This window comes from Pimephales promelas, chromosome 19 (genome assembly GCF_988280905.1).
Source record: "Pimephales promelas chromosome 19, fPimPro1.hap1.1, whole genome shotgun sequence".
In the NCBI taxonomy this organism is placed as follows: Eukaryota; Metazoa; Chordata; class Actinopteri; order Cypriniformes; family Leuciscidae; genus Pimephales; species Pimephales promelas.
Genome location: NC_142787.1, coordinates 16516905 through 16543415, shown reverse-complemented (window position 1 = coordinate 16543415; position 26511 = coordinate 16516905). Strand labels below are relative to the sequence as shown.

At 35.4% G+C, this 26511-nt stretch overlaps 1 protein-coding gene and 1 long non-coding RNA gene across 7 annotated transcripts in view; both read right to left on the bottom strand.

Annotated features, from left to right (window-relative positions):
• LOC120490733 (putative E3 ubiquitin-protein ligase HERC1) overlaps nt 1-26511 on the bottom strand; it is a 90492-nt gene that overhangs the window by 13575 nt on the left and 50406 nt on the right. For all 6 annotated transcript variants that reach the window (XM_039688121.2, XM_089123892.1, XM_089123893.1 and 3 more), the window contains 15 exons: nt 26136-26335; nt 25369-25483; nt 25074-25205; nt 24904-25005; nt 24615-24788; nt 22787-23092; nt 21689-21754; nt 20501-20626; nt 20245-20383; nt 19968-20149; nt 19731-19886; nt 19509-19631; nt 18883-18985; nt 18571-18740; nt 18337-18475 (listed from right to left, as the gene is read on the bottom strand). In XM_039688121.2, coding sequence (XP_039544055.2) covers nt 18337-18475; nt 18571-18740; nt 18883-18985; nt 19509-19631; nt 19731-19886; nt 19968-20149; nt 20245-20383; nt 20501-20626; nt 21689-21754; nt 22787-23092; nt 24615-24788; nt 24904-25005; nt 25074-25205; nt 25369-25483; nt 26136-26335 — 2233 coding nt within the window. The remainder of the gene's footprint in view (nt 1-18336; nt 18476-18570; nt 18741-18882; nt 18986-19508; nt 19632-19730; nt 19887-19967; nt 20150-20244; nt 20384-20500; nt 20627-21688; nt 21755-22786; nt 23093-24614; nt 24789-24903; nt 25006-25073; nt 25206-25368; nt 25484-26135; nt 26336-26511) is intronic.
• On the bottom strand, nt 3100-7407 carry LOC148970787 (uncharacterized). Its single transcript, XR_016147685.1, has 5 exons — nt 6674-7407; nt 6254-6360; nt 5595-5757; nt 5419-5500; nt 3100-5238 (listed from the first exon to the last, which is right to left on the bottom strand). It is a non-coding gene; the product is annotated as an uncharacterized LOC148970787 (long non-coding RNA).

Genomic DNA, 26511 nt, shown 5'->3' with positions numbered 1-26511 from the left:
GATTGCTTAGAATTAATGCTATATTCTGTTGTTTTAATTCAACAGAATTAATGACAGACACATATGGCTGCGTTCACTTTAAGAACGGATCCCTGTCTCATTTGTACTGTCTGTCTGTCACACGCGTTTAATGCTTATTTAAGACATTAGACTGTCTTTACGAGGTTACTCACCAATACCAGAGTTTTGACATAATGTTGCGTGTTTTTAACTGTTAAAGCGATATAATCCAGGGATAAAACGTTTGTTTCAGGCGAGCTGTTTGAGGCGGATTGGCTTTACTGTATGTGCACGCAGTGAAAGACATCTCTGAGAGTGCGCGAGCACGGGATGGTTTAATATTGCTTGAATGTTTAAACTAAAACTTAAAAAGACGTGAAAATTATAAACGTTAGTTACCATCATAGGTTACGATGCAATGCTGGCCCGATTGTGCAAGTGAATATTTCGTCGTGTCCCGACTCCTAAACGCAAGTGTGTATCGACAGCTGCAGCGCTTAGTGTAGGGCTGCAGCTATCAATTCTTTTTGTAATCGATTAATCTAGCACTTAATCGATCGATTAATCGAGTAATCGGATAATTTGTTTATGTGTGTTTTTAAGCAACCAAAACAAATAATGTATTACGAAAATGATAAGGTGTTTGGCTTTTATTTATTTAAAAGAAAATAGAGGTATTTATTCCAACTGCAACATTTGGCTCCACAACTAATTATTGCAATTTTTACCCGTGTTTATAAGTGCCAGTGCCAACAATTATATAACAATACAGTTAAAACAATTTACTGTAAAACCTGTTACATGTAGCCCATAACATGTAAAACTTTGAATACAAACTTAAATAGTAAAGCCCATTTGGCCTTAGTTTTGTCTTCTTAATACAACATTACAAAAAAAGGATTGCACCTTCTGCAAATTACCCACCTGGAAACAAAAATATATTAATATAAAATATCAACCCAAACAGGTACACAAATGTGTACAATTTATAAAAAATAAATAAATGGAAATAAAACAATTATAAATAAGAATCAGACTTTTTCAACTGTAATCTCAAGACAAACATCAGAGTGTGTGTGTGTGTGTGTGTCTCACAATATTTGTTCCTCCATCACGTCCCGGTGAATGTATGCTGAAATTTTTGTTGCGTGGCTACATAAAAGTTTAAGCATATGATGAATTGCCGCAATTGGTCTGACTGGCGCGTGAGAGAGACATGGGTGCACGCGCTCGCTTACCTCTCTGCCGTCGTGCGCGAGCCGCGGTTAGGAGCTCAACATCTCGCATGCGCGCTCGCACTAGATTACAGGATATTTTAACTTGCGAATTAATATGCGGCGGTAAAACTAGTCGATCACGAGTGGCTCAACAGGTAGATCTATAGACGAACTCATCTTTCAGGCATTTGACCGAAGGGATATACACGCAGCGTGAAAAATCGAATTGCGCGAGTCTCACGCTGAATGCGTGAGAGTTGGCAGCCCTGCCAGGTATACTTTGCAGACACATTGCATCTTGTTCTCTCCCTTTATAAACATATAATGATCCCAAACTTTAGACATTCTCTGCAATTTATGAAGTCATATGTATCATGCGCTGTGGTGTGCTTCCTGAATAACGGTCCGTGTGAAACAATCAGATCCCTGCGTGCGCCATAGGAACTGCGTCATTTAACGAGGCTTCGAGGCAGATTTTTTGCCTCAAGGAATTTTTGTAATCGAGTAACTCGAGTAACTCGAGGAATCGTTTCAACCCTAGCTTAGTGCTTGCCTAGTGCAGTGAGACGAGAAGACGCCGCACCGCGTCCGCGAGCCCTTTATATGGAAAAAATCGATTCGAGGCCGTTGAGAATCGATTTTGAATCGGCCACATTTTAAAAAACGATTAATCGAAAAATCAATTTTTTTTGCCCAGCCCTAACACACACACACATATATATATATATATATATATATATATATATATATATATATAAATCACATAAAACATAAAAGCCTGCCGGAAAAGATGGGTCTCAAGGCAAGATTTAAAAACATGAATACTTTCACTGTTTCGCACATCCTGTGGCAGCAGGTTCCATAAATAAGGAGCAGCAAAACTAAAAGCCCGGGACCCCATAGAAGTAGTGCGGGTTCTAGGGAGAACAAGAGTGAGCGAGGAAGACGATCTTAAAGTCCGAGATCGAATATAGATATTAAGAAGGTCCAATAAATATGAAGGGGCAAGGTTATTGAGTGCTTTAAATGTCCGCTTTGGACAGTATTCATGTAAATTATGTCGGTTATGTCTTAAACAGTTGTGAGTGTATCGGATGTGCATCAGTGCAATTGGATCCGCATGTCATTGGAAATAATCCGACGTCTTAAAGTGAAAGTGGCAACAAACATAATGTGGTCTGTGTCCTTAATATTGATCAAGCAACCAAAGAAAAAGAGAAAAGCAATCACAGTTTGTTAATAGCTTTAGTATAATAAGGATTAATTATATTTAATTTACACAAAGAATATTTCTGCTTGAAAGAATAAAGAAGGATGTATGCATGGTTATAAAGAATGCATACTGTATATCATCCATTGAAAAGGCTGTGTTGTACTTTAGGAAAAGTGGTTTTTATTTAATTTTAAGATATTTTTTAAATCACAGTAGTTAAATCCGTATCTGTATTGCATGTTCAGACTTTTAAATCATTTATATTAATAGGTTAATAGATGTTTTCTTCGGGAGTGTATGGGTTTGTACATTTTATTCTATTCTAAATTCTAAATTAACGCATTACAATTTAACTAAACCCATTATATTTTAGTCGACTAAAATCCAATGTGATCTCATGAGAATACGTATGCATTTGTACGTAAAGTGTAGTTCTATCATACGTACATATAATTACGTTTTATATGCGCAGAAACGTATAATACTGACGTATTTACAGAACTAAAATGTAAAATATTTACGTTATTGACAGCACAAAAACGTAATTTATTTACATTTGAACAAATCCACCGATGTACACATTTGTACATATCACAATTTATGCATATTAAAATCGTAGCATTATGTTTTGACTCTATTGCATTCAACTGTCTTATTTATTACGTTTTCAGTCTCATTTATTGATATAATACTCATAAATATTAACATTTTGCTCGTTTCGCCTGCATGGTGTTAAACAATACACTATAAAACCTTAAAAATACATTCTTTAACTTTACTCGTTTAACCATTTTGTAATATAGTTTATTTGCCGTGAGGCACAGAAAGTGTTTTCTCCTATAAAACAAAACATAAATTCACAAAAGACATCAATTTTATTAGTTTGATGTAATCCAAATCTTTAGAATCCATAGCCTACGTTGTTTACAAGAAAAAAATCCTAATTCAACCTTTTATCCAGTCGTGATCTTCGCCTCCATTCTCAGCAGCAACCGTACACGTCAAATCCCGCGCTGGTGATGAATTCAAATTCAAAAATCGCGCCCTTGAGAAGCGATACGTCGTGTTTTACGGCAGAGATATCAAATGGTCATTGGCTCTTCCCTGCCTCATCACAGATTGAGACATGAAGGACTGTGACGGTTGGTTTAGTTCTTTTGAAATAGTGCGAAGCTGCGAACTGAAGCCGGATGAACATTTTCATTGATTATTAATTTAAATTCTGCTCTGTACTTCATACAAAACTATTACAATGTTGCCAGAGAGGACTGCGACTGCAAAGCATCTTCATGTGAACGGCTTTTGGTAGCGGTTTTGACATTTTCGCAATAAATATATTATTGTGATTATACTTTTCTGTTAGTCACGTTTTTCTTCATAATTGTAACGTTAGTTTACGTAGTTTTAACGAATTGTTAGGGGTAGGTTTAGGGGTAGGAGTAGGATTGGTGGCTCAAAATATATTTTAATGCCATATTGTTAATACAACTGCCATTTCCCAACACATCTGTCCATTATGTTTTATCCTTTTTTTATATTCTGTATAAAATACACTGTAAAAAAATGTCTTGTCAAATTAACAGTAACTTACTGGCAACAATTATCCAGTACTTGCTGTATTTCATTCAACAATAAAATTACTTTAACACTAACTACAGTACTGTTAAGCATACTGTAAAATCAAATAACATTATTTTACTGTAATTTCTTACCATATTAAAGTACAGTATTACACTGTTAATTTTTAATAATACTGTATAGTATTATACAGTTATGAAATGTTATTGTATTTATTTGGTGCTACTGTGTAACCTGTAGAATATGTAGAAAATCCGTAGAAATAGAGTATTATTTAACAGTTAAAATAATATTTCTATGGATTTTCTACATATTCTACAGGTTGCACAGTAGCACTATAGGAAATAGAAAAAAGAACAATTGAAGCTTTAACTGCTCAAGGTTTATTGTGTATTTTCAAACACATTACATTTACATATATACATTTAAATACATGAATAAAATTAAATACATGAATAATAATAATGTAATATAATACAATTTAAATCATGCATGAAAATCATGAACAATCATGCGTTTCAATTCATGCAAAAATGATTATGAACAGGTAAAATAGAAAAGATTAAAGGGGCGCTATCTGATCAATCTATTAGAAAGGGGGGGCTTAAACTAGATAGTCTATTGGTTTGAGATAGACTGTCTAACTGGTCAGACTGGTCTGTTGCTGATTTTAAAGGGTTTTGGGCTCCTTTATAACTAGAGGACCAGATTTGCAGGGCTGGGAGAAATGTATAACTACACTTTAACAACTACAGACCAGTGTCATTGCTCTCTCGGTTTTCTAAAATCCTTGAAAAGTTGTTTGCTCAAAAATTATTTTTTTTTTTTAGAAAAACACAAATTATTTAATGAAAAACAATATGGCTTTAGAGATAAAAAAGATTAACTGCTTTGGCATTAATTGAACTCATAGGAAAAATTACATCTGCAACTGAGGATAAAGCAATACACAGTGGAGGTCTTCATCAACTTAAGCAAAGCATTTAAAGGGTTAGTTCACCCAAAAATGAAAATTCTGTCAGTATTTACTCACCCTCATGTTGTTCAACCCCGTAAGACATTAATTCATCTTCCGAACACAAATTAAGATATTTTTGATGAAATCTGAGAGCTGGATCACTCCTGCATACTAGTCCATAGGCTTTGGTATGATTTTTTCTTTGGTATGATTGGCTTGATTTTTGTTAACGCAAATACACACAAATGTGGCATTTTCTTTTCATCCATTATCTGTTGGTCACAAAAGTACACAAACACACATTTGAAAACAAAAACAACAACATTTGAAAGACCCACAACTGTCTAGTTTGTAATGTCAAATAATGCTACAATCAAGATGAGGCTCTATAAAAGGAGTAATTAAAACAAAGAATAAGACAAACAATACGAAAACATTAAATACAGACTTACTATTTTAATTTTGCTGTTTGGCTTGATGTGGTCATCATTTATGTATCGTCCGAGATTTTCTGTAGCTTTACTGCCATCAACACTGTATGGTGAAATATTTTAAAAACACTGTATATAAACATACCATAATATGATGTAATTATACTTCATTAGAACATTTATTAATTTAATCTTACCAGTAAGATTGTCCCTGAAAGGAGTAGAAATATAAAAAAACTGCATCTTCAGCTGAGTAGTCTTTGAGAAGGGTCTCTCCTTCAGATCCAGCCATGTGTCTTCCAACATACTCCAGTAGGAATTCACCTGGCTCAATATGTTTTGTGGCGATTACTCCAAAACCTAATAAATTGGGTATAAATAAGTGTAAATTAAGTATGAGAAAAGATTCATAAAGTTGTTATGGTTGTCTAAACTGTTTTAAATGGTAGCCCTGCTTGGAAAACAAATACGATATCTACATCTAAAAGTGCAAAACTACAAAACTCATATGTATCATGACACTGAATATTGATAATTTCCATTGTTAAACAGGCCCCCGGAGTCTAACTGGCAGTTACATACAAATAATATCAAGATCACTCGCACATCTACACAATGGAGTTTAATTTGGACATCAGCAGCTAGCATAAATACAGGCAGGAAAACAGATATAAATCCACCTTTAACTGATTCAATCATGTTTTTTTGTTTCTCTTGTGTTTTTTTTTTTAACAGCCTGTTGTTTTTAGCTACACATTTTAAACCCAACCATTCGACATTATTTAGAGACCAAACTTAGCTTTTAATTAAGTTTTGCAAAGTCATATTGATGGCAGAATTGAATGCCGTAACTTACCTTTCTCTTCACACATTAATTTTTTCTCGAATGTGTCTTTATCTTTCCCCGAAGCAATGAAGTACAAGGCTTCCTTTTCAGGAGAAACTCTTTTGGGTCTCATTTTCCTGTGAAATATAAGAACATTTTATGCAGGATATAGTGCATATGCTAAGTAAAAAAAAAAAAAAAAAAAAAATAGAAAAAACTTAGATTTGTGTAGACAATAACTTATTGAAAAGATGACAATGTGGCTGATAATTTACTACATTTTTACTATACTTTTTATATCAAGTATTTTTATAAAATCATTTTAAAAAGAAACTGAATATCAATAATACCAATCTGCATGCACATTTACATTGTAAGAGGATGCAAAAACATTGTATAATGTTAGCATTTACAAATCATCATAAAATGAAGTTAGAATGTACAACTTACCTTTTACTTCGGAAAGAAAAAAAGTGAGATGAGAAATGGCTCAGTGCGCTTAGGATCTTGGGATCTTGTAGGTAGATAAATCTTTAAACTATAATAGAAAGATAACTCTCCAATGTAGGAAACAATCTCGTTGAAGTCTTCTAAAGTTGTGCTCTTCCAAATGCCAAACATGAAGTGTGAATTAGGAACCTGGAATAGAGAGATATACGTTCTGCTATCGGAGCAGTGATTGGGCCATCGGATAAACCACAGTTAGCCAACATTACTATTGGTTCTGTTATGCAAATGTTTTGTGATTGAAATCAAATAGCTAGATTAACATAAGGGTAGAATCTGTTGGTAAATTAGTTTTAAATCCAGTTGTAAACATCAACTGGATCAGGAAAAAGTACTTTTCATAATTAGTATTATTTTGCATGCATTTTAAATAGAGCACAGAACACAAACCTATATCAATGGCAGATAAAACATGATAAAGTTAATAAAGGAAAAGTTCAAAAATAATATCAAACTATGGGATGGTGCAGCATTTAAAGAAAGTAGGCGATATACAATTAATTTACTATTTAAAATATTTTAAAAGACAGAAAAAAGTAATTTACCACAATGTAAAAAAATAAATAAATAAAAAATCTGCTCATTTATAAATCAAATGATGTTATAGGGATGTAGCAGATTACCATGGGCATTCATATTTTTGTTGGTTTAACTAAACCTTTATACCACATCTGAAACGAAAGTGTTTTAAGTATAGGATGACTTGTTTAAGCATGTGTATTTTTAGGTCTAAGGTAAACTTTCACAGCCTGGCCTTTGAAGCCGTTCTCCATAGAGATGCTAATGTCCTGCAGGTAGTGGGGGTTGCAGCTCAGTCCACTCAGGGACTGAAAACACAGTGAGAAAGCGTCCGATCACAGCCATTGGGATATGTTTCAATCAGCTCTGTAATTTAGCAGAGCTGTTTACAATACAGTCAAATCACACCACATGTATTTTTACACGTTTATATATCAATGTTTATACTTAAACACATTAACATTTTCTAAGACAGCCCTTGTTTTAGCAGGTGGGGAATAAATGAAATATGATGAGTATGTCATAAATCTTGCTTTAGTAAGCAGACACTTGAGAGCTTAATGTTACTTACTCAGACTGTTAGTATTAAACAGATATGTTAGCTCAAATACAAAAACTTATACAATTGATAATACTTGATAATACATATTTGGAATGTCTAAAACATGGATGTGGTAAATGGATCTAGGAACACAACAAAGCTAAAACCATTACTGAAACCATTTTGATTCTGTCAAAAATAATTTCTAACAATTGCACCCCTTACATGTCCAGTCAGTCCCTAATTCAATTTTTTAAGATGTTTTCAAAATATCCACAGTGTATTTTTTAATGTATGTTTGTTTTTATTTGGTGTGGCTCAGATGATGAATGGAAGTGCATGTTTATGTTATTTTTGTGTTGTTGTTTTTTTGTCCCAAAATAAGAAACCGTAAGTGAGTGCTTGTAATAACTTCCAGTTAAAAAATATTCATAATTACCGGTTGCTTACATGCGCTCCTCACAAAGATTAATACATTTTTTAGGTTAAAGAGCTAAGGATGTTAAATCCACAAATATCTTAACTGTTATCCATAAGCCAACTGCAATTAAGACATTTGATCAAGAAGTTTATGACAAAGAGAACGATATATCTAGCACAGAGAAACAACCTGTAGGAGCGGGATTTGATCAGATGTGAGTGTGAGCGGCACACAAGTGGAACGTTTGCTTGGATTGGGTCGAGCGCAATGCAATCTTTGCTCAAATGCTCTGATTGGGATTAAAGATTTTTAAATAAAATGCCATAGAGAAACAGATACCATATTATTAAGATATCCACAGAACTAACCATTTAAAAAGTAAAATTCCTGTTTTTTACAACCCGGTCTCATCCCAAATCGTCATATAACTGACGTTTTGGGACGTCTTTTGACCATACGTCAATATTCGCCTTTTTAGGGCCCCCTTAAACGTCGGTAGATGAGGTTATGGGATCCTAACTCTACCCCATACCTAAACTTAACCCTAAACCTAACCCGTCACCTAACTGACGTTAAAGGTAAAGCGTCAGTTGTATGACGGCCCGGGATCGCCATCTACCGACGTTTAAGGGGGCCCTAAAAAGGCGGATATTGACGTATGGTCAAAATACGTCCCAAAACGTCAGTTATATGACGATTTGGGATGAGACTGTGTTATTTTTTACATAATGAACCTAAACAAAAGTATTTTACTTTTAAAAATCCTATTTACTTTAACTTTTTTAACGTTTTACATCAACCACCAGTATGTAAACGTTGAATTAACTATAAAGTAAGGTGAAGTAAATGAGTGACAGCCCTTTTCACGTCCCTAAGTTGTGGCCAAAATGTTTTTCCAGCTTTTGCGAAGAGTAGAGCAGACAATATAATAAGTGCCGAAGCAAAAACAGTCGATACACTTGTTACAACTGAACAGGTTATTTACAAATAGTTGATGAATGAATCCGCTTAGATGAATAGCTTATTTACAACAACAATATGATTTTCTGTCTTAATTCTGCCTCTGATTGTTTCACTGCTAGTATATCTGCTAGTGAATTGAAGCATTTAATGTAGTCTATTAACACCTGGTCTAGCGAGATAAAAACATGCAGGAAGTTACTAAACTGCAATCACCTGTGATTATCATATGTAAAGGCAAATTTACCTAGCTTGAATGTAAATCGTTAACCACACATTCCAAAAGAATAGTTTTAAGCACTATGTCAATGAAAGGATATTGCTGTTTTTTGTAACTAAAACAACTCAATTCACACTAGTGAATAGCTGCTACTATATGGCTACTTCACATCTGGGTCATTCACCCTTCTCAGTGTTTATTTTGCGATAATAGACGGCTGGATGTAGCCTACATCCCTTACTCACTTTACTAACTAACCAACAAATTATTTAAACAACAAAAAAAAAAGTTAGTAAAACTTAATGTTAGTAAAAAAATAAGTGGTTGGTTCATTTTCATTAATTTGGTTAAAAAACAATATTAATAAATGGAAACTTATAAAGTGCTACCCATTTTCAATGAGGTTGTGTTTTTTAAGAGTTACTATAAACTTATAAACGGTTGTGTTTTTATGAGCTCATATGAATAAGATAAATACACTTAATTAATGTATTATAATAGCATTGGTTACTTCAGATTACTGAATGCATTAAATTACCGACATTAAAGGAATAGTTCACTTTGAAATTAATTTTTGATATGTTTTATCTTACCTCAAGGGCATCCGAGATGTAGGTGTCTTTGTTTCCACAGTATTTTCAATTTTGACATTTTTTGGTCAAACCGTTCTTGTCTATCAGTCCAACACTATCTCACGACCAATTCGTACGAATTTGACGCATGATTAAAAAGTGTCTAATTCGTACTAATTCGTACGACCTCACTCGTACTAATTCCTACGATTTGTCTAAACCCACGTGATGGTTAGGTTTAGGGGCGGGGTCAGGGGTGGGTCATTCGTACGAATTCATACGAATTGGCCAATTCGTAAAATATGTACGATTTAGCAAAATCTTATTAATTCGTACGTGTGAGGTCGTATGAATTGTTACGAATTAGCCACTTTTTAATCATTCGTCGAATTCGTACGACTTGGTCGTGAGATCGGGTTGATCAGTCATACACTGGAGGTGAAGGGGGTCCACCAAAGAGCAGCACAGAGAAGTCCAAACCGCAATGGAAGACGATTTCGGGATATCTAAATATGTTTAGTAAAAGGTAAAACTTCCGAAATCTCTGTGTAAATATTGAGTGACGTCACACGCAAGCGATCACTTCCGGCGTAACATTGAACTGATTCAGTTCGGTTCAGTTGGACATTGAACAACAGATTCAGATCACTGTGATTACACGAGGTAAAACGATATAAATACTGTTGGTTTTCTCACACAAACCGCTCATTTCGTGTCTTAGGCCATCAATGTGTACTTACATTTACGAGTCATTAAATCATGTTTAATTTGGACTTCTCTGTGCATGCTTTTTGGTGGACCCCCTTAGCCTCCAGTGTATGACTGATAGACAACAACGGTTTGACTGAAAAATGTCAAAATTGAAAATACTGTGGAAACAAAGACACCTACATCTTGAATGCCCTTGAGGTAAGATAAAACACATCAAAAATTAATTTCAAAGTGAACTATCCCTTTAAGAAAGTACTGGACCATGTGTTGTTTATTTGGAGTTCCATGCATATTTAATCTAGTTCACTGTTTACTCACCAATACATTGGTATAACCCCAATTAATTTACTATTTAAAATATTTTAAAAGACAGAAAAAAGTAATTTACCACAATGTAAAAAAATAAATAAATAAAAAATCTGCTCATTTATAAATCAAATGATGTTATAGGGATGTAGCAGATTACCATGGGCATTCATATTTTTGTTGGTTTAACTAAACCTTTATACCACATCTGAAACGAAAGCTCATATTAATAGTTCCTCTTGTTGAATCTCTCAAAAAATACATGCAGAGTCCTCAGAGTGTTTTAAGTATAGGATGACTTGTTTAAGCATATGTATTTTTAGGTCTAAGGTAAACTTTCACAGCCTGGCCTTTGAAGCCGTTCTCCATAGAGATGCTAATGTCCTGCAGGTAGTGGGGGTTGCAGCTCAGTCCACTCAGGGACTGAAAACACAGTGAGAAAGCGTCCGATCACAGCCATTGGGATATGTTTCAATCAGCTCTGTAATTTAGCAGAGCTGTTTACAATACAGTCAAATCACACCACATGTATTTTTACACGTTTATATATCAATGTTTATACTTAAACACATTAACATTTTCTAAGACAGCCCTTGTTTTAGCAGGTGGGGAATAAATGAAATATGATGAGTATGTCATAAATCTTGCTTTAGTAAGCAGACACTTGAGAGCTTAATGTTACTTACTCAGACTGTTAGTATTAAACAGATATGTTAGCTCAAATACAAAAACTTATACAATTGATAATACTTGATAATACATATTTGGAATGTCTAAAACATGGATGTGGTAAATGGATCTAGGAACACAACAAAGCTAAAACCATGATATGATTTTCTATCTTTTAACTTATTTATATTTTTAAACATAAACGAGGATATTGTAGAGATTACCATATTGTTGTTTTACTGTCTACCTCTCAGCAACAAAAACTAGTGATTGAATGTGTATGTATGTAAATATTCACTGATTCAAAAAAATAAACAAGGTCCTATACACTTGGCATTAACTTATATATTTTTTTAGATACAATCATATTGGGACAATGATATACAGATGTAATCAGGATCTGAATGAGTTTGATCTTGTCTACTTTCGGCCATGATAATTGCAAACGAGGATGAAATAAAAGCTGTATTTAAATGGAGCAGTCCAGTTTATTTAAAGTACATTGGTAAAACCACAATGAGCTGAAAAACCATACACTGATAAGAACCGACAAAAAAGGAACAAAACACAGACAGAAACCTAACACTTTCAAGTAGGTTGAAATCCAATCACACATGGTGACATACACGTTTAAAGTGACTATGTGTAAACAGCCATTTGTCTTTTTAATTTCTTGTGATCAGATTGATGAAAATTCATGTTAATAACAGGTGTAAATGTGGCTCGATGTACATAATTTTCTTAGATTTTTAATTAAATTCATTATTGCTGTTGTTTTGTTTTGGTGTAAGACTACCCCAGGTGAAATACACCAATATGAAATTAACAGGAGTAAAAATGTATTGTTAATTGTTAAACGGTAATTGTAACAGGACTTTTAATGACTTACATAAAATGTTGCAGACAAAATAATCTGAAAGTTATATGGTGTTTATTTCTTTGGGACATTTAAAATAAATATATTTTATTAAAACTAATCTGAAGTAAATAATAAGATCTATCACAAAATCTATGTTATAACTAAGTCTTAAATTTACTTTTATATTTGTTTTTTTTTTGTTTCTTTTGTTTTTTGCAGTGTATAAGGTCAAAATTTTCTTGATTGACACTGGGCTAGTCCAATCACATCTTTAATCACCTCCCCCTCTGGGCTAAGAGAGCGTGCAGTGTCAGTGAGTATCTGTCAAAATAGTCAGAGCGATGGAGAAGAAACACAAGGAATGTGCAGAGAAATGGCGTGAAAAAAAAAAAAAGAAACCGCCTTCAGTGTCTGATTAGGAGTGAGGGGGATCATGAGAGACATTGAGTGTAGAGAACTGTTTGTTAGAGATATTTGACAATTACGCATTTAATTAGAATTATAATGAGAGTATAAGACCCGTTTGTAAACCATGTTTTTTGTCAAAATAAAAGCTGAATGCCGTTTCCATCAAAATAAAAGATAATGTTTTTATATCTCTTTCAAGTTACAGAAATTAGTTCTAAGCTAATAATGAAAGTTGCTTTTATTTTTCAGTGCATGTGTTTTACAATATATGGCTATAACTGTCTTGTGATTAATATTATAACTATGATTAATTATGTATTTAACATTAAAGGGTTAGTTCACCCAAAAATGAAAATTCTGTCAGTATTTACTCGCCCTCATGTTGTTCCAACCCCGTAAGACCTTCGTTCATCTTCGGAACACAAATTAAGATATTTAAGATATTAAGATCGCTCCTGCATACAGTCCATAGGCTTCTTGAGGGAATGACTCTTGATGGCATAGAAAAGTCATTAAAGACATCGTTAAAATAGTCCAAGTGACTACAGTGGCTCAATCTTAACTTTATCAAACGACGAGAACACTTTTGTGTGCAAAAAAACAACAAAAATAACAACTTTATTTCAACTATTGGTTTATTTCTCCCTCTGCGCGAGTCAGGTTACTAGTTTAATAGCGTAAGCTTCTGTTATTGTACGTCACACGCATCACACACACATGACCAGCGTCGGCCAATAGTGAGCCTTCGTGTGACGTAGCTCTACGCAATCACACTACGTTAACTGACTACAGGCCCATGGAGAAGGAAGTGAATAATTGAAATAAAGTCGTTATTTTTGTTTGTTTTTGTGCACAAAAATATTCTCGTCGTTTGATAAAGTTAAGATTGAGCCCCTGTAGTCACTTGGACTATTTTAACGATGTCTTTAATGACTTTTCGGGGACAGCAAGTGTCATTCCCTCAAGAAGCCTACGGACTGTATGCAGGAGCGATCTTAATATCTTAAATATCTTAATTTGTGTTCCGAAGATGAACGAAGGTCTTACGGGGTTGGAACAACATGAGGGTGAGTAAATACTGACAGAATTTTTCATTTTTGGGTGAGCTAACCCTTTTTAAAGCATGCCCCCGAACCCCCCTAGAGGGACAGAGGTGCGCTGACCAATACTATATTTCATTTATTCGGTTTGGTCATTTACAGATCATTCAATCAATCAATCAAAACATTCGAAACATAAACAGGGATTAAAGTTCTCCGTCGCTTCGACGGATTTCCTTTAATTGCAGCGGGTCTATGACGGATATCCGTCAATTGCAGGGTTCCCGTCTGTCCTTATGTCTTAAATTAACTTTTCATAATTTTAAGGCCGTAAATAGGCTTTCATTTCGCAAACAGTGTGATAAATGTCTTAATTTTAGTTTGAATAGGTCTTAAATTAAGGAAAGATGATGCGTATTCACCCTGCTGAGGGGGGATGTGATAAAGCCTGGAGTGGAGCGAAAGCACGTTACTCTCTCCACTCTAAGCATTCTGTAATCACTTTGCTCATGGTCCACTCCGGTTTTTCAATTCCCGCTCACGGAAAAACTGCTCCCTGGACCCTGTTCACTCAATCTTGTCAGGCGAGGCCACAGCTCGTTTGCTGCGGTCCCATGATAGAAAACAGAACGTGGGTCAATATTGGTCGTTTCTCAATACCAAGTACACAAACTTCGGACTTGCGTCCTTGGTAGTTCGGACTTGCCAAGTTCGACTCGAGAGAACAAACTCCCGAGGACGAGAGGACGCTGCTAACAGCGCGTTCTTGATCGCGTCACTCAGCACGCGGCTACTCCGGTTATCAACTCGGCCTTTTTTCATCAACACCACTGTGCCTCTTTTCATTTATAAATGAACATAATTATTATCAAAAACATATAAATGGCCACACAAATGTGGTTCAGGCAACGCACATTGATTATAATATATTTATAACAACACGAAATATAGCTAAAACACAAACCTGCTTCTTTTTGTTTTCATTTTAAAAATATATAACATTATTTATCATTAAAACTGACATTTAACAAACAGACAGGGTTGTGTCGTTTTATTGTATTATGCGTACACATACAGTGAAGAGAATGAATAGTAATATAATATTTTATATATTTTAGAATATATAAAATTACACAACCATGTCTCTTTTTTTGTTAAATGTCAGTTTTAATGCTAATATCCCGTTCAAAAGTATAAGTACCCTAATAGGTAGGCTATAATAAGCTATACAATGAGAAATAAAGCAAACAATTCAGTTAAACATAAGTAGGCTCTCTAATAGGCTACAAAGTTAAAGTTAAATAGCCTACATAATAAAGTTATAAAACTTCACTTAAATAAAATAAAATAAAAACATGCACTGAAAACTTATGTATATGGTTGATTATTTGTCAAGATAAGTAATTGTTTTTCATAGATTAAAATAGCTTTTAAATTACGCAAACTGGCAATATTATATTGGTTTTAAACATCTCCCCTTAAAACGCTATTGGTCTCGACTATTTAAATAAAGTTACAGGAATTTGACTTGGCCTGAAAAAAATTTCAGTCAGAAGAATTTTTTTCACTTTAATCCCTGCATAAATACTATAGATGACCAGGTGCAGGCAGAAGCTAAAGCTTATTATGCCTGCCCTTAACTTTAGAATGAAATGTAACTTATTAATGACAACATCTGTTCATAAAAATAACATTAACACTTTCGTGAACCATTGTCCACACCAGAAGCAAGCCTGTCTAATTCATTTTTATTCTTTTATAGTTTTCCAATGTTATTCTCTTGTAATATTGTTTAAACTGAAAAATAGATGTGGCTTGTTTTAACTCATTACAACAGCTATTCCACAATTTAACTCCTTTATTTGATAAACAGTGTTCTCTTAATGTAGAATGTACTTGTGGTTGGTTAAATATACATAATCCTCTAAGATCATATTTACTTTCTCGTTGGGAAAATAATAATTGCAAACATTTAGGAGTTTTATTATATTTGACTTGATAAATAAATTTTAACGTGTACAAATCGACAAAATCATAAAACTTCAAAATTTTTGATTGATGAAACAGTAAATTACTTGGTGCATTGTATGGGGTATAATTAATTTATCTAATAACCTTCTTTTGTAATAAAAAGATTGGATTAGTTCTAGTTTTGTATGTATTTCCCCAAATTTCAATACCATACATTAAGTATGGTGTAACAAGTGAAGTATAAAGTAAATGTAATGCATTTTTACTCAAGATATACTGCAACTTGTACAAAATTGCAATCATTTTAGATACTTTCTTCTGAACATTAAAAATATGCGGTTTCCATGTCATTTTACAATCAATAATTACTCCAAGAAATTTTATATGATTTACTCTTTCTAAAATATTTTTATTAATAGTAATCCTGATCTCATTATTTAACTCTTTATTACTAAATACCATGAATTTCGTTTTATTTAAATTTAGTGACAATTTATTTAAATCAAACCAATTCTTTAGTTTATACAATTTTTTCTCTACCACCAACACAAGCTCTGTAAGATTTGGGTCAGAACAATAAATTGTTGTATCATCCGCGAAAAGAATAAAATTTAAAACATCCGACACTTTGCATATATCGTTTATATATAACAAAAATAACTTAGGGCCCAAAACAGAGCCTTGCGGAACGCCACAATTAATGTGGCGTTAATATACAGTTAATATATAAACATCTTGTGAGAAAGACTGGTATTGCCAATGCAATTGGAGAATTGTATTTTAAACTTAGTAGTTATTTCATCTCACTCATTAGATGGGGTTGGTGGTTTTAATAGGAGTTGTTGGTATACATATTCAAGGGCGTACACAGTTCAGTTGTGTGTATGTTCATATGTAGTGGGCCAGTCTGGGCCAAAATGCCCAGGCCGATTTTTTTGTCCCAGTCCAGCCCTGGGCGGACTGATAATACTGGAGCACCAACTAGCGTTCATGACTTTTTTTTACAGTCTATACCTCAGCTAATAAAAAAAAAAAAGCAGTGAACATGAACGAAGACGCTGACGAGACCCCTTCGGTTGGTCCTGTGGATGGGAAATTTAGTTATAAGAACGAACCGATGGAAGCGTCATTAAGAGCATGGTTGTTGTGTGCAAGCTATGCAACAAGGAATTCGCATATCACATCGACCCTCAAGTTTCACCTCAACGCAAAACATATACAATTGCACTGGTCTGTTGGATTTGGTTGAACAAAAATAAACAATATTTTGTTGCTTAAGCTTATGTATTCAGTCATTATTAAATGATATACTAAAAAATCTTCTCACTGTTCTCAGTTCAAATATTTATGCAATTAAAATGCGCTTAATTTCGATTTATTAATTACAAAGCCTCTAATTAATTAGATTTTTTTTTAATCGAGTCCCGGCCCTAAAAATAATATATATAATTTACTCACACATTCTAAGTGATCTTATGAACCACTGACAACTCCTAAATAACTGGTTTGTAAATAATGCTATACTTCATTTAGATGTAAATTGATCATTAATAAAGTATGAAAATACAATTATTAAACACATTATAGATATGCTATTAAAACAAGAAAAAAAACATTTATAGCTGTATTTACATATATACTGCTTATTAATGTATTTTAATGCTTAATAAATGGTGAATTATCAGTTCACTAATGCTTAACTAATGATTAATACCATGCAGTTATTATAAAGTTACTGAAAGTTCCTATAAGCAGCCAGTTCACCAGCAGCTCTACAGTCTCAGAGCCTCTGGGACAGCAAGGCATTCAGACAATAGAGAAGTGTGAACGACGTGTGTTAATGGGCCATTGCAGTTCTTGCTCCAGCCTACAGGAGCGCTGCTGAGTATGGGCTTAAACACACACACACTCGCAAGTCCCCACTTGGTCAAAAATGTAAAAAATTCACCAGAGCGTTTTTTAGTTGATTTTAACATGTTTTAAGGCATAACTAACAGGGGACTTGAAAAATGTCCCCACTTCGCTCGGCGGTCCCCTGTTGGTGAGTGTGTAACGACACCAAAGTCCCCTCTTAGATAGGTAGACAAGTACACTGTACATGTGTGTGTGTGTGTGTGTGTGTAATGTGTATTGTATATGGATAAAATTAATGACCCAAAACACTTGTATATTTACTGTTGTTTATTGTATACAGACTTTTTTTTAGGATTTTGTTGATTTGTATAATGTCTTCAGGCCTAAAAATCAATTATTTTTATTTAAAAAAAGATTGCAATTAACCAAAAGGTGCTAGTTGTGTGGTGCACATGAGTGAACATCTGCCCATGGGGGAGCGTTCCAAAAAGTTTTACTTATGAGGTTCCAACCCAACTCACAAGAATTTTTTTCCAAGCCTGTGGTGGTGTGTACCTGATGCTCTGGTTGACAAAGCTGGTGTGGTCCAGGCTGAGGTATGACAGCGTCCAGCAGAAATCTGCCTGATGTTCTTGCCCTGCAGAACAGTAACTAGAGTGGGCTCTTTGACGGGATTGGAATGGCCCAGACCCAGCTGCAATGTACACATAGAGGACATAAGCTCAACTAATTATTCACCCAATCACACATGATGGTAAAGGGTCAGTGCAGTATTCCAGCTAACTTTACCTGGGCCTCACAGTTGCAGCCCCATGCGTACACATCTCCAGTGTTGGATAAAGCAAGAATGTGCTCGCAGCCCACAGCGATGTCCTCAATAAACACGCCCTCCAAAGCAGGAATAATTTGTGGCCGGTTGTGATTCTTTAGCATGGAGTCTGGCAGACCTATCAGACGCTCTGTAAAAACATACACACACGTCAGGGCTTAACATCATAAAGGTGCTTTTGAAAAACACACAGTCAGCTTTACGTTCAAAAATGTAAATGACGGCACATTTACACATAAATACATTTGGATGAAGATTCCTTGAGGGACTACCTTGGCCAAATGTGTAGACGTGCCCATCTTTTGCCAGAACCACTGAGAAATGCGTTCCACATCCAACCTTTTTGATGCCTTTATTGCAAAGAGCCTCCACTTTCTGCCAACCAATAGAAACGCAGGTCAATGAGCCAATGGGTAAAACCCATATATTACACTTCTGTTTGAACGTTTGGTGTCAGTAAGACTTTCCTTTAAGATTTCAATACTTTTATTTGGTAAGGATACTTTAAATTGATCAAAAGTGACCATAAGGGCCTGTATCATTCAACACTAATAATAATAATAATAATAATAATAATAAATGTATCATGAGCACCAAATCAGTATATCAGAATGATTTCTGAAGGATCATGTGACACTAAAGACTGGACTAATGATGCTGAAAATTCAGTTTTGCATCACAGGAATAAATTACATTAAGAAAATACAATAAAATAGAAAACAGTTTTAAATTGTAAAAATATTTCAAAAATTTACTGTTTTTACTGTTTTTTTGATCAAATAAAAGCAGTTTTGGTGAGATTTCTTTAAAAAAAATCTGACCAAAACTTACCAAACCCAAACTTTTGAACAGTATTTTAGCTTATGATCAGCCAGTGAGAAGATCAGTACAATGGTACCTGTGGGTAGCACTTCACTGTGCATGGCCCGATACCAAGTTTTCCATAATCGCCATCTCCGAAGGCCCAAATGGTCAGGCCGTCTGATGAGAGGACCAAAGTATGATTGATACCACAGGACACCTAAACATGAGAGGAAAGGTCATTTAGACTCATCACGCATTGGTCAAAGGTCATATACGCACATAGTAGCATGCAAGTCAAAACAAGGCAAAGTAGCACCTGTCCAATGTGGCATCCATCTAATGCTGTAACCCTCTCCGGGATCATCTTGTTCGAAGTTGACCTTTGACCCAAGCGTCCAGAATCTCCACTGCCAAAGGTGAAGAGTTTTCCGTCTGCTGTGACGACAGCTGAGTGTTTGAATCCACAGGCCAGCTGAGAAGGGGAAAGGTTGTTAAAATGAAAGCTGATCATGTGATCCTTTTGGCGATTATCTTAGACAGTGATTTCCTATACCTGCACAACTTCCTCTCCCTGCAGAGCCTCGATCTGTTTGGGTCGCCGTTGTCGTTCGCTGTTCCCGTGGCCAAGTTTCCCATAATCCCCATCACCCCAGCTGAACACCTCTCCAGTCTCGGTGAGAGCCAGTGAGTGTCCATCTGACCCGTATGATGTCACTAGTTGCGTCACTACATAACCTATTAGAGAAAAAATAAATCATTTTCCATGCAATACATGCAATATATATTTCCTGCACAAGAATATAACATTGAATTCAAGTTATTTGTAGTACCTTGTAAAGCTGAGATGATAGTTGGGGTGTAGAGGTCGTCTGAGTTACCCTGTCCGAGTCGCCCATAACTGCCCTCCCCTACAGCCAGAACTGAACCATTAGCCTGAACCAGGAATGTGCAGTTCTGACCGCACACCACCTAAGAGAAACACACATCAGAAGAATATAAATGGATAAATGGAGAGGATAACTCTTATTAAATGAGCACATGCATGTTTTGTGCTAGTTTTGCCAGCATTTTGTGTTGGCACTCTACCTGTTGAGTCTGAGAGAGGGAGGGTGCAAGGCTTGGCACAGATGCGCTGGTTCCAGCATCCGCCAGCTGCCCGTGACGTCCATTACCCCACAGGTACACCTCACTTTTACCACCCTGCTGCCAGTCCTGTAAAACACAAACACAATTTTATTAGATTCAAATAATATGTTTCAGAGCATATTATGCTATTTTTAAGGTTCATAATTTTGTTTTGGAGGTCTCCTACAATAGATTTACATGTATCCAAGGTCAGCACTTGATACACAAACTAGAACAATGGAGTCGGTTTCACTGCAGAAAAAAAAAAATGCCTTCTCTACATTTCGATGACACGATTGATGCAGTTCACGGGCAGCCAGTGAAGATCATAGACTGGTATTATGCAAATTTGTTGCAAAGAAAGACTGGATCAACTGATGATTTGTTTAATGGAGTTCAGAAATGTTTTTTTTTTCTTTTGAGAGAAAAATCACACTTTAGATTAGAGTCTAATTCTCACTATTAACTATGACTTTTGCCACAATAAACGCTTAATTGATGCTTATTCACAGAATAAGGCATTAATGTGTGCTTTATAAGAACTAATAAACAGTCAATTCAGTCAATGCTAATAAGCAACTAGATAATAGTGAGAATTGGACCCTAAACTAAAGTGTAACCATAACTTTGTTGTACACTTTGATTTGAAACTTTGCAGACCTACATTCACAGACAGATATTACACACTAAATGAATGGTAATATCTGCAAAAGCCTATTTGGGGCACTTTAAAATGACAACATTATTTCCTTTTGACACAACAAATTACAAAAGCATTTTTCTTAAATGCAATCTCAATGTACTGATGCGAAATAAGACAATGTCCATTAAATAACCAATTCATCAAGCTGTAAAGATAAAAAAATGCAACAAAGATATGCTTTATATGAGTACGAAACGAGTTTTAATGTAGAGACAGCCAGGTTGTGTGTGCAGCTAGCTGGTAGAGTTTGTGTGAAGTAATTTATAAAAGACGAATGAATAAAAACATGTGAAGAGCGATAAAAAACTGCCTGAAAGAACAATGCTAAACACAAAGACTATACTGACAGAGACGAATGAGGAAGATCAAGGAACATCCGGATGCCGTAACGCACGCTTTCACATATCTGCTAAACCTCACACACATTCAGGAACACACAGACTTACTTCAGGTCTGCTGGTCGCCCAGGACATGAGTTGTTCATCCATCATGAAACTCCATTTACTGTTGTCCTATAAAGAGAACAAAAGAAACTCTGCATACATTCTCATATCAAAATAACCTTTAAAGGGTTAGTTCACCCAAAAAATAAAAATACTGTCAGTAATTACTTCTATTGTAATTGAAACCTGACGGCCCAGATAGTTAGTAAAAACAGTTAGATAGTTGTTTAAATAGACCAAGTGACTAAAGTGGCTCAACCTTAAGTTTATCAAGCAACGAGAATACTTTGTGTGTGCAAAAAAACAAACAAAAATAACGATTTCTTCATCTTCTTCTATGTGGGCCTCTGAGTGAGTTCACCTCGTGTAACAACCCAGCGCTTCTGGGTTGACCATTTGACCATGCTGGTCAATAGTGAGCCTACGTTCTAACGTAGCGCTACGCTGTTACACTACATGAACTCACTCAGAGGCCCACACAGTAGAAGATGAATAGTTGAATCAAGTTGTTATTTTTTTTTTTTTTTTTGCGTACAAAAAGTATTCTCGTCGATTGATAAACTTAAAGTTGAGCCACTTTAGTCACTTAGACTATTTTAACAATGTTTTTACTAACTTTTCTGGGCCGACAGGTTTCAATTACAATAGAAGCCTATGGATTATATAATAATTGTATTGGTTTTTATTCACTTTCATAAGTTCATTCAATCCCTTCAAATACAGACTCTTGTACTTTGTACACAATTTAAAACACTGAATTATCAATATGAAATTGTCACGATCACCAGCTGGGGTGCCTTTGAGAGCCACCATCACAGACTATTGTCATTCCCTCAAGGACTACTTTTCCCATAATCCATTGCCTAGACTCATTATGCCTGATTGCTTACAGCTGTGTCTCATTAGCTTGTTGTTTAACTCTGCCTATTTATTTCGTCACACCATTTACTTGAATAGTGGGTAACAGATATCTCAGAGGGGCTTTTGAAAGCTTTAAACCAGTACTTCATGAAGTATTTTTAGGATATATAGACATTTAGCTGTCATGTTGGTACTCAAGGATGCACAGGTGTATAATCCGAAGCTTTCTTAGCTTCTTACTAGAGGTTTGGTGAACTCTGTGGCTCCAGAATGATGGAACTCAGGTGCGATGAAGGCTTCTGGGAAGGGCGTGCCACGAGCAAATGCCTCGGCGGTCTTCACTGTGGTTGAATATGTGGAAAGCCAGTTCCACTCTGAGGGGCAGAAGGATCCAGGGGCCCCGTCCCGATCAGGCCCCGTCCCGCTGTGATGAGGAGGTCTGGGCTGACGGCACAGTAACTGATCCAAGAAGAGACCCACAGCCAGTGTGGCCAGACTCTGAAGAAATGCACTGTGGGTCAACTGATCACCCGCCATCACATGACTCTGTGGAGCAAGACACACATAAAGGGATATGATGTGATATAATATATTTAATGCATATAGAATACTTTTTTGAAACAAATCTTTTATGCTCACTAAGACTGCATTTATTTGATCAAAAATAGAATTGTGAAATATTATTAAGTTTTCTCTTTTCAATATATTAAAAATATAATTGATTCCTCTAATAGCAAAGCTAAATTTTCTGCATCATTTCTCCAGTCTTCAGTGCCACCATTCCAATATGCTGATTTTGTGCTCAATTTTGATAGGTGTCCGTCCTATTATTAATAATGGTTCTTATAATTATCAATGTTGAAAACTAACATTGAATTGCTTTTTTTTTTTTTTTAGCAAAATGTAATAATTTGTTTTTCAGTATACGTTGATGGATAGAAAGTTTAAAGAACAGCATTTATTTGAAATAGAAATCTTTTTTTAGAAGTGCATTTTAGATCAAATAACATAAGTTGACAGAAAATATTTAAAAAAAAATCTTCACATTCCTAATGTTTGACTCAAAGGGTACAAGGTAAAAGCTTGAAGGAAAGTTTCTTTGATGGTTTTTACAGAGCTGTTTTGGAATATCTGATGTGTGATCTTCATTCAACTATTGCATCTCAATGACTTTACTGACATAAACAGGAACATTTTAATATTTAATGTTCTTGGCCTGTATAAAAATCTCCAATTAAATAAAAATAGGTTGTTCTGAGGTGCTGTTGACCCAGAGAGCTGCAGTTCATTTATCAGAGCAGAAGTGCAAAGTGCGCTCCCAATTCCTAATTATAATTCCTAAAAAGTTCCCAAATAATTCCTATTAATTCCTAAAAAGCTCACATCAGTTCATCGCGATCTCTGTTATTATCAATGCATCTTTCATAATATCTACACTTTGTTTGTTATAATTCGAGGATTTGCCAGCTTCTCTGTACATAGTAGGCATTATTAGTATGGTGTTTACTGAGTTTGATAATATCATGTATTTCTTTTAATATTACCGTCTAATGCATTGAGCTCCGTTCAGAACGTCTCCGAGGAGGACGTGGGTTTTGTGACATCTTTGCGTTCAAAACAAGTCAAATTTCATCGGCTAGGCACCAACCAATAAAACGACTCCTTTGCCCCCCTCCCCCGCCTTTCTCTCTCGCAGCCACTGAGTTCCAAGTGCACAAGTTTGTGAATGGCATTTTACACATTTGTGACTACTTGTCTGCAGCTTCAAATTCAGAAAACAGGTGTGTGACTATTGAGACTATTATTGACTATTGACAAATCTCAAAAGTGAACTTCAGATTAGAATTTTACAGGTTTTTCTATCAGAGCTGTGAGTGTAAATTTTAGCATAAAAGTACGAATATTTATTGTACAAGCTCTGAAATACACATCTATATGCTCTCGAGTTTTGCTACCCTTTTACCTTCATAGTTATCGGCCATATAAAGAGAGCAAAATATAGCTCATTAAAAGGACAGTACATGTAGTGAATTTTGAATTTTCAGTTTTGATGAGAAAGTGTATGTACCTTCTCATAGCTGTACTGCTCCTGAAGCAGTGTGGGAAGGCGCTCAAGAAATACAGCCATGCAGGGAGCACGATTCAATCCCAGAATGCCCTGACTGCGTAGAACAGAACGGCAGGAGGCCAGAATATGATTTTGAGATATCCAGTCTGGGGTACAGCGAATTAGCAAAACATCCTGAGATTGGAGAAATAAATAGATACATGGATTAAGCAAAAAAAAAAAAAAATAATAATAATAATAAATTAAATATTTATTCAAATTAAACACATTTTTAGGAAGTATTTAGTACCTTTGACCTTCCAGAACAAGCAGTCACCCCTATATGTTGTATCCAGGTGGTACAAACTACAGAGCCCATTCCTGTAACCACAGTCTGCAGGACTGAACCATCCTAGAACAGATGGGAGGAGTGTTAACAATCAAAAACAGGAGTTTTGCAAAACTAAGCGTTTGACTCACCCTGAGAGACCAGATGTTGAGCACCCCTCCGATTCCTCCGGACACCAGAGCAAGCCCACTGGGGCAAAATGATAGCGTCTTTACCGCGGTAATGTGTCCACACAGTCGGAATACACATTTAGCATTACCTCGCTGAAGCAAACACACCAAAAAAACTGCTTTAGTGACACATTTAATCTAACAGAGCGAAAGTGAATTTAAAAGGTAAGGTTAAACAGGTAAGAAATAAGAAAGCTTCATTTACCCCAAGCAAATTATCTCCCCCCCAAAAAAAAGATTAATATATAATTCTGACCTTGATGGCACTGTTCTTGTCTTGGCTGGTAGATGGGGTGAGGAAATTGGGCACTGAGACATTAGTGCCCCCTTGAGGAAGAGTCCACACATACAGGAGGCCATTTTGACATCCACTGAGGAAATGAAGAAAGGAAAATCAAAACACTTGGATGATGGATTATACACCTGTGCATCCTTCAGTACCATCATGACAGCTAAATGTCTATATATCCTAAAAATACTTCATGAAGTACTGATTTAAAGCTTTCAAAAGCCCCTCTGAGATATCTGTTACCCATTATTCAAGTAAATGGTGTGACGAAATAATAAAAGTGCCATATTATACACGTTTGATGTATACACTTATAATGTTAGTCAAGATTTCATCCACCAAAGCTGTTGTAATTTAATTTGACGGATAGAGGACTATTTTCACATCCCTCTAAGACCTTAAAGTCGGCATGAAATGAAAATACACCCAATTTTGTAAATGCAAATTTTTAATTGTAATGTTTAATCAACATGTCATAACTGAATCTTCAAGTGAAAATGACGGAATTTTGTATCTATTGGCATATGCAGGACTTTCTGCCTTCTGCCTCAACCACATCTCTTCTTGCTTAATTCTATATGTAAAAGGATTCTGTATACTTTTTCATATGTGAAATGAGTTGTAACAGCACCAGCAAGTTGCTAAAATTTGAAGTGGTTGGAATTATTTTAATGTGCACAAGTTCTGAACATGTATGTTTGCTTTAATGGTTATTAAACATATGCCACACTCACACTGCCATCATAAGACGAGGCTCCGCCCCTCTCCCGGGCAGAGGACACCACTCAGCCGTGTTGACAGTGCCCGTGTGGAACAGAGAGTGGAGGGTGACCCACGCGCCGCTGGCACGACCCCATATCTTCACCACCTCAGAGCGGCCCACAGACAGCAGCAGATGCCCTGTAGGGTCCCACCTGAGTGCACTCACACTCTCCTGTTAAAAAAAATAAATAATAATAAAAAGCATCACTCTCCAAAAATATGGGTTTATTTGTGTAAAAGAATGGGTTGGGTTTTACACAAAATCCTAATCGGTCCATACAAATAAACTTTTGTCTTATACATGTCTTATTTATTTCATATATATATATATATATATATATATATATT